The following is a 14,526-nucleotide window of genomic DNA, read 5'->3' as shown; positions in this document are numbered from 1 at the left end:
AGCATAGAGTCTTAAAAGCAGTAACATAGAATTTCAATCAGAAATTTTTTTTTAGTAAAAAATATTTTCTAACCTTTGCATTTTTTAAAGCAAAAAACAAACCGTCTGGTTCAGCAAAAATTATAAAAAAAAAAATTAACACCTACTCAAGTGTTTTTTCTAGACGCTGCGAAACGACACCATGAAAGTTTTCTTTAGCTTTTTCGCACGCAGGCTTGACAAAACAAACTCGAGTTTTCTTGACCTCATCTTAACCGTTCGGCCTTCTCGCGACTTCATTGTTGTGCGGTGTGCGATTGTTTCTGCAGTGACGCGCGTTTAATTTCATTACTTTTTCTGAACGAGAAGGTGATTATAGCAAATTAACTTTTGAGTTGGCAGGTTTGAAAAAATTCTAACTGCTTTGATCGACTTATGGTGAGTGTCAATAAGTTAAAACGATATTTTTTTAAGAAAATGTTTTTATTTTTGCTATGCATTTTTACGTTTTGGAAATTTAGGTTAATGAAAAGTTAAACTTAGTTACTCAACGTTTTGTTCAGACTAAATAACGGCTGCACTTGTAAATGTACTTTGTATAAATCTGTTTTTTTTTTAAGTTTATAAAATACAAAAAATCTCTTATTTAGGCAACCAGTTTTTAGGCTCCACATTATTATTACGCATATTACTTGCTTTAAAAGTTTTTGTAAGTTTTACACAATAACAAGTTATACTACAATACTTACTTTTTAATTAACAATTTTAGGATTTTACCTTAAATTATAAAACCAATACTTTTATTTATTTTAATTGCATAAAGCAGTAAATTCTTAGGTAACAGGTTTTAACTTTATTTATTTTTATTTTGTTTGTTTCAATTTAACTTAAGATATTTTGAAAAGGAGATGTAAAAAAAAACCATTTCAAAATTAGCTTTGATTTATTTGAAGTGGTAAAGTTCTAAATTTTATAAATTGAAAACTAACAAAAAAAATATGTTACTGTTGATACACTTACTCGACTCAATTAAAAACTAAAAAAGAGATACAGATTTCAGTGGCAAAAAAAAATCGAATTCTTACCGTTTAAAACTTTATGGAAATCACGTTTAACAAGTATAAACAAAATATTTAACTTTTCAAGTTTAGATAAACTAAAAATAAAATCGACTTAAGAACTAGAAGTCTAGAATATTTTTTTTGAAAAGGCTAAGATGCAAATAGATAACAACAAAATAATGCTAAAAAAATTGCAAAGTTTTTTCAGTAACTAATATTTAGTATTAACATATTTAATTCTAAACTTAGATCTTAGTCTAGTTTTTGAAAAGTTTCCTATTTGCTGAAAAATCTAAAGAATTTTTGCCCGATGAATAAACTCATTCTACTACGATGTATGTTTTCAACATGCTATTGTTTATTTTGCTTACTGAAGTAAATCGAACTATTTGTAAATTTAGTGCTCATTTAATTCAAAGGTCAGTCTGTTTAGAATTATTCAAAATTCTTTTCAAGCTCTAAATAAAATACAAATATTTTTTTCTTTGTTAAGCAGAGAAACTGAAGTGTTATAATGTTGTATATAAAGTTCCAATACAGTGGTAGTGATAGTTAAGTGTATTTTGTAAAGATTTTTTTTTAAATCAAGATGTTTTTTAAAAATCGAAGCAATTTAATTTAATTCTAATAGGTAAACTACTAATATTTTATATTTTAAAAACATATCTTATATACCCCTTAAACAATAATTACATACAATTTTTGATATAAGTTAGTTAAAGCAAAATAAGAGCTCAATATTTTGGTTAAATCGAAAAAATAAACTTTATTTCCAAAAGCAGCTTCAGTAGACGCCGTAATTAGCCAGCGCACTGAGAAATTTTAGCCTGAATTAAAATTAAAAAATTGCTCAAATTGCTCTCAATCCGGGCTGCCTTCCACCGAAAGCGCTGGAGACGGCCACATGAAAGCAGTTTTGGAATTTAAGCTCAAATTAGCGCAATTTGAATTCCAAAACACCACTCTGAAATGGTCTCCTGCTTTTGCGTTCATAGAATTTCGCCGTTTGCTTTTTCCCAGATGTTTTTAAGGTGGTTTTGTGCTTTTTTATATTAAAAAACTGTTCCTGTGTATAGATCTTTTTAAATATTTAGTTATGTGTTTTTTATGAGAACTGTGTGCTTAATTAATTAATTTAAAGCTAGCTTAGGTATTTTTAGCATGGTTAAACAAATTTGAAAAGATATAAAAATTTTGCATAAATTAAGAGTTTTACTGTTTAAGATTTTGTTGGTTGTGATTCTATGTTAGACTAAGTTGTAAATTAAAGCTTTTGTTCTTTTTCAAGCTATACAAGTTGTTAGTTTAGAAAAAAACTAAGTTAAGCCTCATAGTGTATATTAATTAAAGTTGACAAAGTTTTAAATGCAATAAAAATGTCTTTTCTTAAACCGTTCGGTAGAAAAAACATTAGAGTATTAACAATTGTTAAAGTATTATAAATTATTGACAATTTTACTACAATAAGCTCTTTTAAATCCCAAAAAATTTATACAGTACATATGAAATAATTTTTATTAAATATTAAAATAAACCGTGAAAATTGTAATGTATACTTTAATTGTAATTATTTAGAACTTAAATTTTCACGAGTTTCGAATTTAAGTTCACGAAGTAACAAAAAAAACTTGTACTTTAAAGACTTTTTCTCAATTTAAAGCTTAAAATACCAAACATATTTTACCATAAAGTAAAAAACAAAACTTTTTACTCACCATCAATCTCAAAAAAAGGTCTTGCTACTTGTAGAGAGATTAAAACGGTTTTTTTTTTTCATCAACTATTTTTTTTTTCAAAAACAGATAAATTTTAAAACAAACCGCAGTTCAAGCATGCACAATGCCACCAGTCACGTCTTGTTCGAACTCCTGCCGTCCTTCGACCACACCTCGTCACTACTGCTCACGGCCCTCGTGGTCCTAATGGTCGCGGCCCACCTGCAGTCGGTGGTCAACAGGCCGGACATCAGCGGTCCGTACCCGTGGCCCGTGGTGGGCAACTCACTGTCCATGGCCAACGAGGGCCAGATGAAAAAGTGGAATGAAAAGTTGGTTGATCTTTTTTTGAACTTGTTTTTAAAAGTTTAAATTTAAACTTTTAATGAATTTCGGATATACGTTATGTGTTAAAAAGTAGCACAAGATAGGATTGTTTAATAGAAAAATAAAACAAGTTAAAGGTGAAAAGTTTTTGATCTAGCTTGATTACTAATAATTTTTTAAATGTAAAATTTATTCTTAGATAAACAGACTGATTTTTGATTTTAGTTATAGGAAAAATAATTTTAGCAGTTTTTCTTATAAAAACTATGATAAAACTAATAAATTGATCATTCATTGATGCGTTTACAAATTTCAAAAAGATTACTTGTTTGTTAATAAAGATCCTAACGAAACAAGTTTGTAGGAATTTACAATAATAACAACAATTTGCACTATACGTTTTTTATTTAACTTGCGTACGTTTCTCTGTGTTAACCAGTTAACACAGCCCACAGAGTTCTGTAAAAAATAAACATATAAAAATGATAAAGTACAGTACTGTGAAAACTGTTGTTATTATCATGTTTGTGCTTGCAGTAATATTTATTTATAAAAAACAAAAGTACCATTGTATTTTTCTTGATAAATAATAATCCAAAACCTATAATTAACAAACTTGAGGAATTTATTTAAACAAACTTGCAACTTCAAATGTGTTTCAAAATTGTATAAACACAAAGCGGTGTTTCACATGAACTCAGTTATTAATAGCAAACATTCTTCATACACAACTTGGGTTTGTTACTGATTTCGTGTCCCAAACACTCCGCTTCAACCTCCCTGCCAACCGCCGAAGCAGGCTGATTTCTGGTTTACTTGTTGAAATGCATGTGTGAGGAAACCGACATCAATCTTACTTAAGTTGTTAGAAAAAACCAGAGTGGACTTTTAAACTGTTGACTTTAAGCTGCTGAGTTGATTGAGACAGAGCAAACAATCTGCCCTTTACTTTTAGAACAATATATATGTAAAGAACAAACTGTTGTATTTTTGACTGTTTGCTCTTTATACTCCTATTTGTGGTAACTAAAGTTGTAATTAGTTTAAAACCTTTGTTAGTACAAAATCGTGAAGCTTAAACAAGTGATATGTGAAATTATTCCACTGGAGCAATAAAGAAGACAAATCAACCTACATTGCTAAAAATAGTGCAACCTACATTTCGGAATTAAGTGATCAATATGGGGAAAAAAACCGCGTCAATACAAACACCCCAGCTTCAGTGTTTTTTAATAAACTCCGACAACGCAGAAGTAATTAATCAGCCGGATTAGAAAAGCGCTGGCTTTGAAAACACGCGGTGTGCGATGAAGCGTGACGCAATGGGGTGCAATTTGGAAAACATGCGGGGAAGATTAATTTAAATATTTCTTTTTTTTGTGCGGAAAATGCTGAGAATGCCTGGTGTTCAGCGGCGCGTGACGAGCTATTGATATTTTCTACAGTCACTAAGTAGTTTGAGTTTGAATGTTTTAAAAACTAGCCTTGCATGTCTCAATGTGAAACTTCCACCTATTTTTTGTTAATTATTTTCAAATTTAGTTTTTGTTTGGGGTTTATATTATCAATTTTTTTACGGTTTTTTATAAAGCTGGCAAGTTGGTTTTTATTATGGGTTTTAAAAATATAAATTTTTTGGTACATTACAAAATCAAGGATTTAATTAAACTTATGATTATAATATATGCAGACACATATCTTTCTTATAACTAGTAAATAATAAAATGTTTTTTTGTTGTATTTGTATATATTTTAAGTTGCTATAAATAATTTTCAATTCCACTACAAGCTTTTGTTCATAAAACTTATTCAAAATTTAAGTTACATAACTGATAAATTAATATTTTATGAGATAGTTAGTTGTCATATATAGTACTGTTATCAATTTTAGTCAGTAGAAAAAATTCCTGTTATGTTTTTTATCTTAAACTTATCCAAATTATACTGCAGAGTGATATAAATAAAAACAAAGACTTATTTTAATGCATTTAAATGGTAATAATATCTTATTTATTATAAAAAAAGTTTGATATAAATTTTTAAAAATGGCTCAATAAAAGAATTAAAAGGCTTAAAGATAAAAAAAAAATTTTTGAGTAGCTAATTGGTAACTGATTAGACAACCGAGTAGTTTTACTCGCCCGTCAAGTAATTCTCAATCGCCGATTACGAAGCTTGTTTATAGTTTTTGACATTTTATTGCGTAACACAACACGCAATTTCCTTTCAATGAAACTTTAAAAGGTCAACTCGAGTTTGTTTACTACAGATCAGCAAGCATTGCTTTGTCTGCATTGAGTGGTATAAAATTTAATTATAACATTAAAATATAACTTTTAAACTACCACAGTTTTTTTATTAAAACGTTTTACAAAACATTGCTTTTTAAGTATTTATTTAGCTTATAGTATTTATAGTATATTTACATTAGCTTTAAAAAATATTTTAGCACTTTAATATTATAATAAGTAAATAACTATGTGATATTAATTTGTTCATAATTTTAGAATGAAAACAAATGATAACGAAAAAGTGGTATAATATTTTTTATGTAATATAATAAAATAATTTGCAGTTAATGAAGATAAAGTTCAAATAAGTAAGAAAAAAAACCAACATTAAACCAATTATTAAATTCAAGTTAGATTACTTACCATAAGAAAATACTTAATTTTTAATAAAAAAACTTACAGAAATTCAATATACATTTAAAGCAGGGTTTTCAAAACTCTTTTTTATTTTACCTCAACAAAAAATGACTATCCCCAAACCCATTTACTACAAATTCCAAAAAATCTTAACTAAGTTAGTTGATGCCCCTTACTAGTTATCGCCCCCTTGTAACCCAAAGTTTTTAAATTGCTCTCCCCTCCTTCGCCCCCTTAGTAGATATTGACCTCCGACTTTAAGGGACGGTATAGCCTTTTTGGGAAACTCTGATTAAAGCTACTGAAAATGTTAAAAAATTGTGAAATATTCAGATAGTTTAACAGGTTTTATTTTAAACCAATCATAAGAACAAACAAAAGATAAAATATAGATCTAACTAAATCAACCGAGCTTAAAAAACAATATTACCTACACGTACAGGCTAATATACCTGATCAGACATAAAGTAAAAAAATATACTACATCATGTAATCAGATATTTAAACAGGCTTCTTCAAACTATCTAACAGATAATCTTTAAATGAGACTTAACCAATTAAATTGAAGAGATATCAAACAAATAAAAAATCAACAAACCCCTAACCAGCCGAACCACCGTACAGGTACGGCCCGATATACCTAATCCGGCTGGGAAGCACCGACGTAGTGGTCCTCAGCGGGTACCGGGTCATCCACGAGGCGCTGGTGGGCAACCAGGTCGCGCTTTCGGGGCGTCCCCGCTTCAAGTCGTACAAGTACGTGAGCGCGGGAGAGGGGCTGGTGTTCAACGACGCGGAACGGGAGGAGGGGATGGAGTGGCGGAGCAAGAAGCAGATGATGATCAAGATACTGAACCAGAACGTGAACAAGTCGGTGGTTTTTACTGTTTAAAGCATTTTTTAGTTGTGTATTTGAACTTTTTTTAGTTTTTTTTTTTTAAACAGCGACAAAATGTGTAACTTGAAAAGTTTTGAAATTTTTTCTGCTTGTACGAGTTTTTAAACAATGGTTATGAGTTATCAAGTAAACAACTTTTAAGTGTCTTTGTATATTTAAAGTCGGTTAATCGAAAATTTTTCATAAGTTTAAACAAGTTGACTAACTATATCGTCAGAATATTGACTAGGTCGCTTTTTAACAACTCTTTTGTGCATATTTAATTTAGTTAAGTTAAGGACGTTTTACAAAAGTTACAGTATAATTTGAACACTTTTTTATTGAACTTTATTTTTTATAGAACCACTAGCATAACTTAAATACCTGGTCCAGAGTATTTTATTAGTACGTTAAAAGCAAAATAAATGAGCAGCGATTAAAAAAAATATTTAAGTACCAATTAATTTATATTTAAGTAGTATTTCAAAACTTCAATACACAAAACAGTCTATATTTTGACAGTAAAGTTTAATCGGTCAAACAAAACAGACCAGAGTTCAACTCATGCATATACACCGAAGTCGGTCACATGCTCGATCATTTGTTGACCCAAGCAGTAAAATGTTCGGTCGAAGTGGACCCTGGTCTCTCAATCCACCTGGCTGTGGCCAACATTGCTTGCTCGTTGGGATACGGAGAAAGGTTCCAGTTTCACGACCAAGTGAGCACTTTTCTTGTAGTTGAGTAGTTTTTAAACATTAACTATTTAGTTAATGGTTATCTTGTGTTTTAAAATTGATTATTATAATTCAACTGATTAATAAAATAGCTCATATCCTCTATCTGTTTTAAGGCTTGTTTCGTGTTTTTGCTCAAAAAGCTACAGATTTTAAATTCTTAGCATTTTAAAATATTATCTTCATGTCTTAAGCGTTCTGAAATTTAATTAAAACGTATGCTATTTTCTCCAGTTGATGACTGTTGTTTGAAAAATGTTTTATAATTAAATTTATAAACTACAAAAACAATTGATTCTTTTTAATAAGATCTGTGGTATATATAAAACTTAATTTTAGACTTTTTGATAGCAAAATATAACTTTTATTTTTAAAGCTAAAACTCGGTCCTAAAAAAGGTTATTTTCATTTTTATAGTAAAATAATAATTAAATTTCCAAGATACTAATAACTATTTCTTTGTCTGGTTTAGACACGCTACAAAGCTTGGTGCGAGTATTATAATAGTAAATAGTTAAAAAACAGCCAACTTTCCAAAATAAACTCCAAACACAATTGACCTGAGCGACCCATCAAAACTAATACTTCTTCTCGAGCAGCAAAGTATTCCAACTATTCGCACACAAACATCGCGTGTGTAACCCGAAGTTAGTTATTAGGAAGTGACTCGCGTGCTAGCTAAGTATAGCGTGCAAGCTAAAATGATCAACAGAGCGTATCTTCAAAGAGCCAATGAGCATCGGGCGTGACATCAAAGCCAACCAATGAGGTGTTGTTTGCTAAGTGCGAAGCGCCTTTGACGTGATAAAGTTTCCGCAAAAGTTGCTTTGAAACGCGGCAATTTGGTATAACGACCTTATACCAAAAGAACTAGACTTTCAGTGGTTGAAATAAATTTTAACATGCTCAATTCCTTTTCTTAGAAATTGTCAATTTTTGAAACTATTACTTAATACATATTTTTTAAGTGTTGATAGTTTTTCGCCTACCATATATATTTATTTATTTATTTATAATGCAAAAAAAACAACTAATTTTCGTATCGTTTACTTAGTCTCAACGTTTAACACGTATCTTCAGAACGAAATAAAGTACTTAGCAAATTTTTTACAGAATCACACAAAAAACACATTATGACGTTTCAAAGAAAATTGAATAATTTTAGTTAGCCTATCTTAAAAACAACTTATGTACAAGTCAACTTATTTTTGCTTTGGTTGTTCTTGTTTTGGTTTTATTTTATTGTTGTTTGTTGTTATTGATTAGTGGGTTTTGTTCTTTTGAAATACATGTTTTGATTGTGAAGACAGGGCTGCTGCCTTTCTTTTATTTTATTTACTGATAAATCATTTTTAATTTTTTCGATTTCGTACTTTTCTAAGCAACATAAATGGCATGTTTTTTTGTTTTCGATTTTGTTTTAGTTCTTCCATAATATATATAATTATAAAATATATATGTATATAATATTTAATCATTTATAATATAATATATGTAATAATAATATATGTATTAATAATAATAATTAAAAAAAAAAATATATATATATATTAATGAAACACTAAGTTTTTTAATACAATTGTTTCACTGTTCTGTTAAAGAACAGATCTTCGGTTTGTTTATTGTAATAATATCTTAAAACATAACTCAAAATGTACATGAAAATAAGCAAAAAGTTTAAGGATTGTTACGTCACTAAATAAATCAAAAAAATAATAAGACATACTAAGCTTGCATAAATGTTCAAAATTGTTTTTAAAATGAGTTGATATGAATGATTAAAAATGTTTACAATTACTAAAAATTTCATTTCCTTTATTTAAAGCTAAATTTGAGTTTAATTTTGAGATCTCGTGTTTTTCCATACTGCAGAGAGTGCAGCCATGTTTTAAACTAAGTTTGTTTTTGTTCGTTTTAAAATGTCCCAGCTAATGCTAAATTCTATCTTTCAAATCCCAGATATATTTCTAAAGCGTAGTTTTTAGTCTGTATATATATAAAATTATGTTCTGATGAAACGGGTTAAATGTTTAAATTTGAGTAAACAATACGAACATTAGTTGTTTTTAGTGGTAGAAATACATAAATTATATATGATAATAATTGTGGCAAAAATAAAAAATGTATATATATATATATATAAAAATTAAAAATAAACCAATATATATATATATATATATATATATATATATATTGGTTTATTTTTAATTTTTCACTTTTAAAAAACTACGTATTGATAAATATATATATGTTGTCTTTTTTACAGCAATTCAAGCAGTTGATCCGAAACAACAAAGAGTTCGGACAAATGATTGGAGTCAACAACAAAATTGACTGCATGCCTTGGGTACAAGTCAGTTTGTTTATAAAGTTTTTTATGAAAAGTCATATTGTAGTCATAAAAATTACTGACTTAAACTGGGAGTAGCTTCTAAAGCAGGATTTTACCAAAGTTGCAGTATTACCCTGAAGGAGGCCATGAGGCGAAAAAGTGTACAGCTTTACTTATTCTGGATTAACTAAAAATTAATTTTAATAGCATCAATAGCTTTTTTAATAAATAAAATATAAATAAATTGTTTTCGAGGCATAAAACCAGTTCTATTAAGTATAAATTATTTATTGCATTATTTTTTGTAATACGTAAGTTTGTAACCCTTCTTATTTTCAGTTGCTTTTAAATTTTTTATGCCATTTTAATCTTACAAAATTCAAGAAACGGTGAAATATGATAGCGATAAACTTTCATGGAGATAATTTTCATAACATAAAGGTTTTCAAACAAATAGTTTTATTTTTCTATTGAACATCTCATGCTAACACGTTATGGTTATTTCTTCACAAAACATTTTAACGACCCTTTTATTTGTAAAACATTTATGAGCCGTTACACCAAAAAAAAAATGCTGATCTTAAACATTTAAATAGATATAATTAATTTTCTAAATTAAGAGTTATTTTAAAAGAAAAGTGTACATTTTAGTATCAAAATGACTTACAGTCATTAACAAACGTTCTATAAGTTTTAGCTTTTCAACAAATCTGAGCTAAGTCTTAATTTTAGATTTAAATAAAATCTAAAATATTTTTTTATTATTCTAAGGCAAAACTAATGAAAAAGTATTTAAATTTAAAATTTGTGCAATAAGCAAATATAAGTCTATGTTTACTGCTTTTTTCCGAAGAAAATTTAGAATTAAAAAGTTTAAAACTTCACATTTTGCGAAGAATAAGCAATTTAAGCTACTTAAAACCTTTATTTTTTAAAATATTTTTTTTAAACTAAACTATCATTAATCTAATTTATTCAATCTTTTTTTATGACTTTACTTAGTTTAGTTTTTAAAAATTAATCCAAAAAAGTTACCAAAATAGTGAAACTAAGCTTTATATAAGTTATTTTTGATAAAATGTTACTTTAAAACAAAACGAGTTATAAAACTACTTTAAAGCTAGTTTAATTTCTAGTTTTAAAATAGTTACTTTTTTTTGTTAAAATTAAACGAGTGGTTTTTTTTTATTTAATGCTTTTATATTCCTGTTCCAATATATCTGTATAATAATGTCCAAATATACACTTTTTCAAATCAAAATTAGAATATTTTTAAATAGCTTAAAAACCTAAAGTGTTTTTTTATTATATTGAAGTTTTTATACTTAAAGTACAAATATATTAATGATTAAGATTCAGTAAAGTTTATCTCTAATTATTATATGTTATATTAGTTTTCTTTAAGTCATAAGTCGTAAGTTTGCAACAAGTTATTAAAACATTTTTATTAAACCTACTATAGCTCTCATGTGAGTTAAAATGACGTAAATGCTATAACGTTATAACTTTTTAATTACTTAAACTGTTACTATTTAAAACTTTTTTTAAATGAGTCACTTACTTTCTTTCCGGTCTTTGTTAATTCTTCTTTAACCTATAGGTGTACAAGCAATATAAAATGTTTTACTAGCTTTTAACTATGTTAGCTATTAGATTTTTTTTTAACTATCATCAAAGCGTTTTCTTTTACGTTTTGTTGCTTAAAAAATCATTTAAAAAATAAAAGAACAATGAAAAAAACAACTTCGTCTAGAAAAAAAAACGATAGTGAAACACTTTTGTTTTTTAGTACGTAAAAATATAAAAACTACTGATAAGAATCATGTAAATTAAATGAAAACGCTTTAAATGAATTATTAATAACGGCGATATAGTTTTAATGTTACGTCAGTTTTTGTCATTATATCTATATATACCAGCAGTTATGGCGATTGAAAGCATAAAATGAGTTCAGTGAAACTAAACGAGCTGTGTAAGGCGTTCCATTTTCACACGACATAATTTTATTGGTTTGGGAATTTTTAACTTTAAATTATCTACTACTGTTTTTGTTGTGCCATACAAACTTTTATAACTTGTTTTAAAGAGTTTCGCACAGAGCCTCCATAAGTTTTCATACATAAACATTTTTGTCTTTTGCTTTTATTAATTTTGTAGTCTGCAGTTTTTTACTAAAAAGACACTACTTTGTCTTTTGAAAAAGAGAAATATTTTAATCACAAATATCTTTTGTTAAATTTTTCTTAAACTTTTTTAATTTTTAAATACCATTTTAGAGAGATACACATTGTAAATTCATAGTTTATTACATACTTGTGACGTTTACGTTTCGACTTTTTATCAGTCATTTTAAATAAAAAATGTGCAAAATAACTAAAAACTAATGTTAAAACAACCAAATATGCAAAAAAAATTAGATAATCATATATGTACAATTGTATTTTTTATAATAAAGTTTATCGTGTTTGCAGAAGATACCAGTGTTCAAGAAAAAGCAACTCAGCTTCAAGAAACTGATGGATGACATGACGAATTGGAACAAACAGAGGTTTGAGTTCAAAATAAATAAAAATAAACCTGAGACTCGTTGTTAAAGTAATAAGTAACCATTTATGAAATCAATCGCTGAACTTATGTAGATATAGTAAATTAGTTATGCATAAACACTCTTTGTAAATAAATTGTTCTAATGTTATCTATCAAAACATAAACATATGTATAAAATAATTATCTTAAGTTTTTCGATTATTGTTAAGTTCAAATAGGTAGCACTTTAGATAGCTAAATATTAGTTTTTAAAACTAAAAGCTTTAGTTTTATAATATCTTTGAGTTACATATAGTTTACACAATCAAATAAAAAAACACATGTAGTTCGCTTAAAAATACGTAATAAAATTTGTTTTATGATTACAACTTGACAAAACAAATGGTTTCGTTTTTTATACTAAAGTACAGCTACTATAATTTTCTAAAACTTTTAGCTCTTTTTCACTACAAGTACTTAAACTATTAAATTTTCAGTGGTCGTTTATACAAAAACCCGAATCTTTTAAGATATACTTTTCATACTGAACCAACACGAGCAAAATTAACTAGTCTTTTTTTAAAAATTTTTTTGAACAACCTTGATGTTTTTTTTATCGTTTTCTAAAATGAAAAAGTATTAAACAAAACCGAAAAAAAATCATTTGGCTTCTATTAAAACCCTCTAACGTTTTAGTTTTCAATAAACGCCAACCTAAACGAAACAAACTAGTAAATGCTTGTAAAAACATGAGATCAAAATAATCCGACAGAGTCCTCGAGTACCGGTACGATTCGGAGCGGTTCGGAATATACGGCTCCCTATTGGACGAGCTGGACGGTACGGGCGAGCGCGTGTCCCAGATGGAGAAAGTGGCGATCATGACGGACATATTCGGGGCGTCCCAGGACACCACGGCCGCCCTGATCAAGTGGATGCTGCTGTACAGCGTCAAGTACGACCACTACCAGAAAAAAGTTTGTTTGTTTTTGATATTTTTTAACTGGTAGTTGGTGTGAGATTTTCTTAAACGCCCTGAAGTTTACGAGATGTTTTGCGAGTTTAATGTGATTGCCATGTCAAAAAATTTTTTCATGTGTTCGGTTTAGAATAGTTTTTAATGATGAGTGTCAATTACCTTAAACCAAATTCTATTGCCATAAAAATTGCTTATTTTTTGCTCAATTCAATAAGTTATCAGCTGTTTCCGTACTTGCATTTTAGATTTACAGTACAAAGTTTGTAAGCATCGTGCAGTTTTAATTTTTTTGTTTTCTATAAACAAGTACAATCTTTAAAACAGTTTAACCGGAATTAACACTTTATAACTTAATACAACTGGTATACCTTATGTTTACTTACTGATAACTAAACTGTTTGATAAAACTTAAATTTAAATGGTTAAATAGTAAAAGTTAATTAACTACAAAAAAAACAGATCATAGACGAAGTGGAAGACTGCCTGCAGCGCAACAACGGCGACGTCGGCCAGGTGACGATGAGTGACGTCAGAGCGATGACGTCGCTGCAGTCGTTCATGCACGAGGTGACGCGCCACCAGTCGTTCGTCGCCTTCACCATCCCGCACGCCGCCACGCGCGACGTCACCGTGGCGGGAAAAAAAATTCCCCGCCGCCACATCGTCTTCGTGGACCAGCGCACGCCCAACCACGACCCGCGCGAGTGGGAAAGCCCCGACGAGTTCGACCCGGCGAGGTTCGTGGACGGGAGCGGGCGGCTGGACGGCAAGAAGGCGGAAAAGTACCTGATTTTTTCCGCGGGCGCCAGGAAGTGTCCCGGGAGGAGGTTCGCCCTCCTGCTCGCGTCCTACTTCGCGGTGGTCTTCTTCTCGGTGTGCCGCGCGGAAGGGGTGGAGGGGGAGGGGTACTCGCTGGAGGGCGTGGGCGACCTCACCCAGGTGCCCCGGCCCTACAAAGTGAAACTTTCAATAAGAAACGCCGAAAGGTGGAAAAGGTTGAAAAGCGTCACGGGCGACAAGCTTTTTTTGAATTGAATCATAGAAAATAAAAATAATAAACTTTTTTTTTGGTTTTTTTTTTTTTTTGATGCCAGTAATTTAACCACTTCTGCCTTTTTGTCTTCTTTTTTTTTTGTTTGAAAAATTTTTTGTGTCGATTTATGCAATTCTGAATACCTAGTTTTCGTTTGAACAAACCTTTTTTTTTTTTGTTCCTCTTACATTTTTGCTTATTAGTAATGACCAATGCAAGTAAAAGTTAAGTTCAGTTTTATTAATGTTTAAATAGTTTTTAATTTGCTTAGTGTTTTTGTTGTAAGTTGTTTTTCTACCTTTTACTTGTCTT

General features: G+C 29.2%; 1 protein-coding gene across 1 annotated transcript; it reads left to right on the top strand.

Annotated features, from left to right (window-relative positions):
• Positions 1 to 2,859: 2,859 nt before the first annotated feature.
• LOC145843175 (cytochrome P450 1B1-like) lies at positions 2,860 to 14,216 on the top strand. Its single transcript, XM_082950636.1, has 7 exons — positions 2,860 to 3,087; positions 6,355 to 6,600; positions 7,157 to 7,328; positions 9,611 to 9,697; positions 12,148 to 12,224; positions 12,975 to 13,179; positions 13,641 to 14,216. The coding sequence occupies exons 1-7, from the start codon at positions 2,873 to 2,875 to the stop codon at positions 14,214 to 14,216; spliced, it is 1,578 nt and encodes a 525-aa protein (XP_082806762.1). The 5' UTR covers positions 2,860 to 2,872.
• The last annotated feature ends 310 nt before the right edge of the window (positions 14,217 to 14,526 follow it).

This window comes from Thalia democratica, chromosome 8 (genome assembly GCF_965202585.1).
Source record: "Thalia democratica chromosome 8, ktThaDemo2.hap1.1, whole genome shotgun sequence".
Taxonomy (NCBI): domain Eukaryota; kingdom Metazoa; phylum Chordata; class Thaliacea; order Salpida; family Salpidae; genus Thalia; species Thalia democratica.
The sequence above is the reverse complement of the archived record's forward strand: the minus strand, read 5'-3'. Positions and strand labels throughout refer to the sequence as shown.

Bases quoted from the DNA above. Each gene is read 5' to 3' on its own strand.
- LOC145843175 (XM_082950636.1), top strand. From the start codon at position 2,873: ATGCACAATGCCACCAGTCACGTCTTGTTCGAACTCCTGCCGTCCTTC. The intron at 12,225-12,974 runs GTTTGAGTTCAA...ATAATCCGACAG, and splicing joins ACGAATTGGAACAAACAGAG to AGTCCTCGAGTACCGGTACG. The intron at 13,180-13,640 runs GTTTGTTTGTTT...CAAAAAAAACAG, and splicing joins ACGACCACTACCAGAAAAAA to ATCATAGACGAAGTGGAAGA.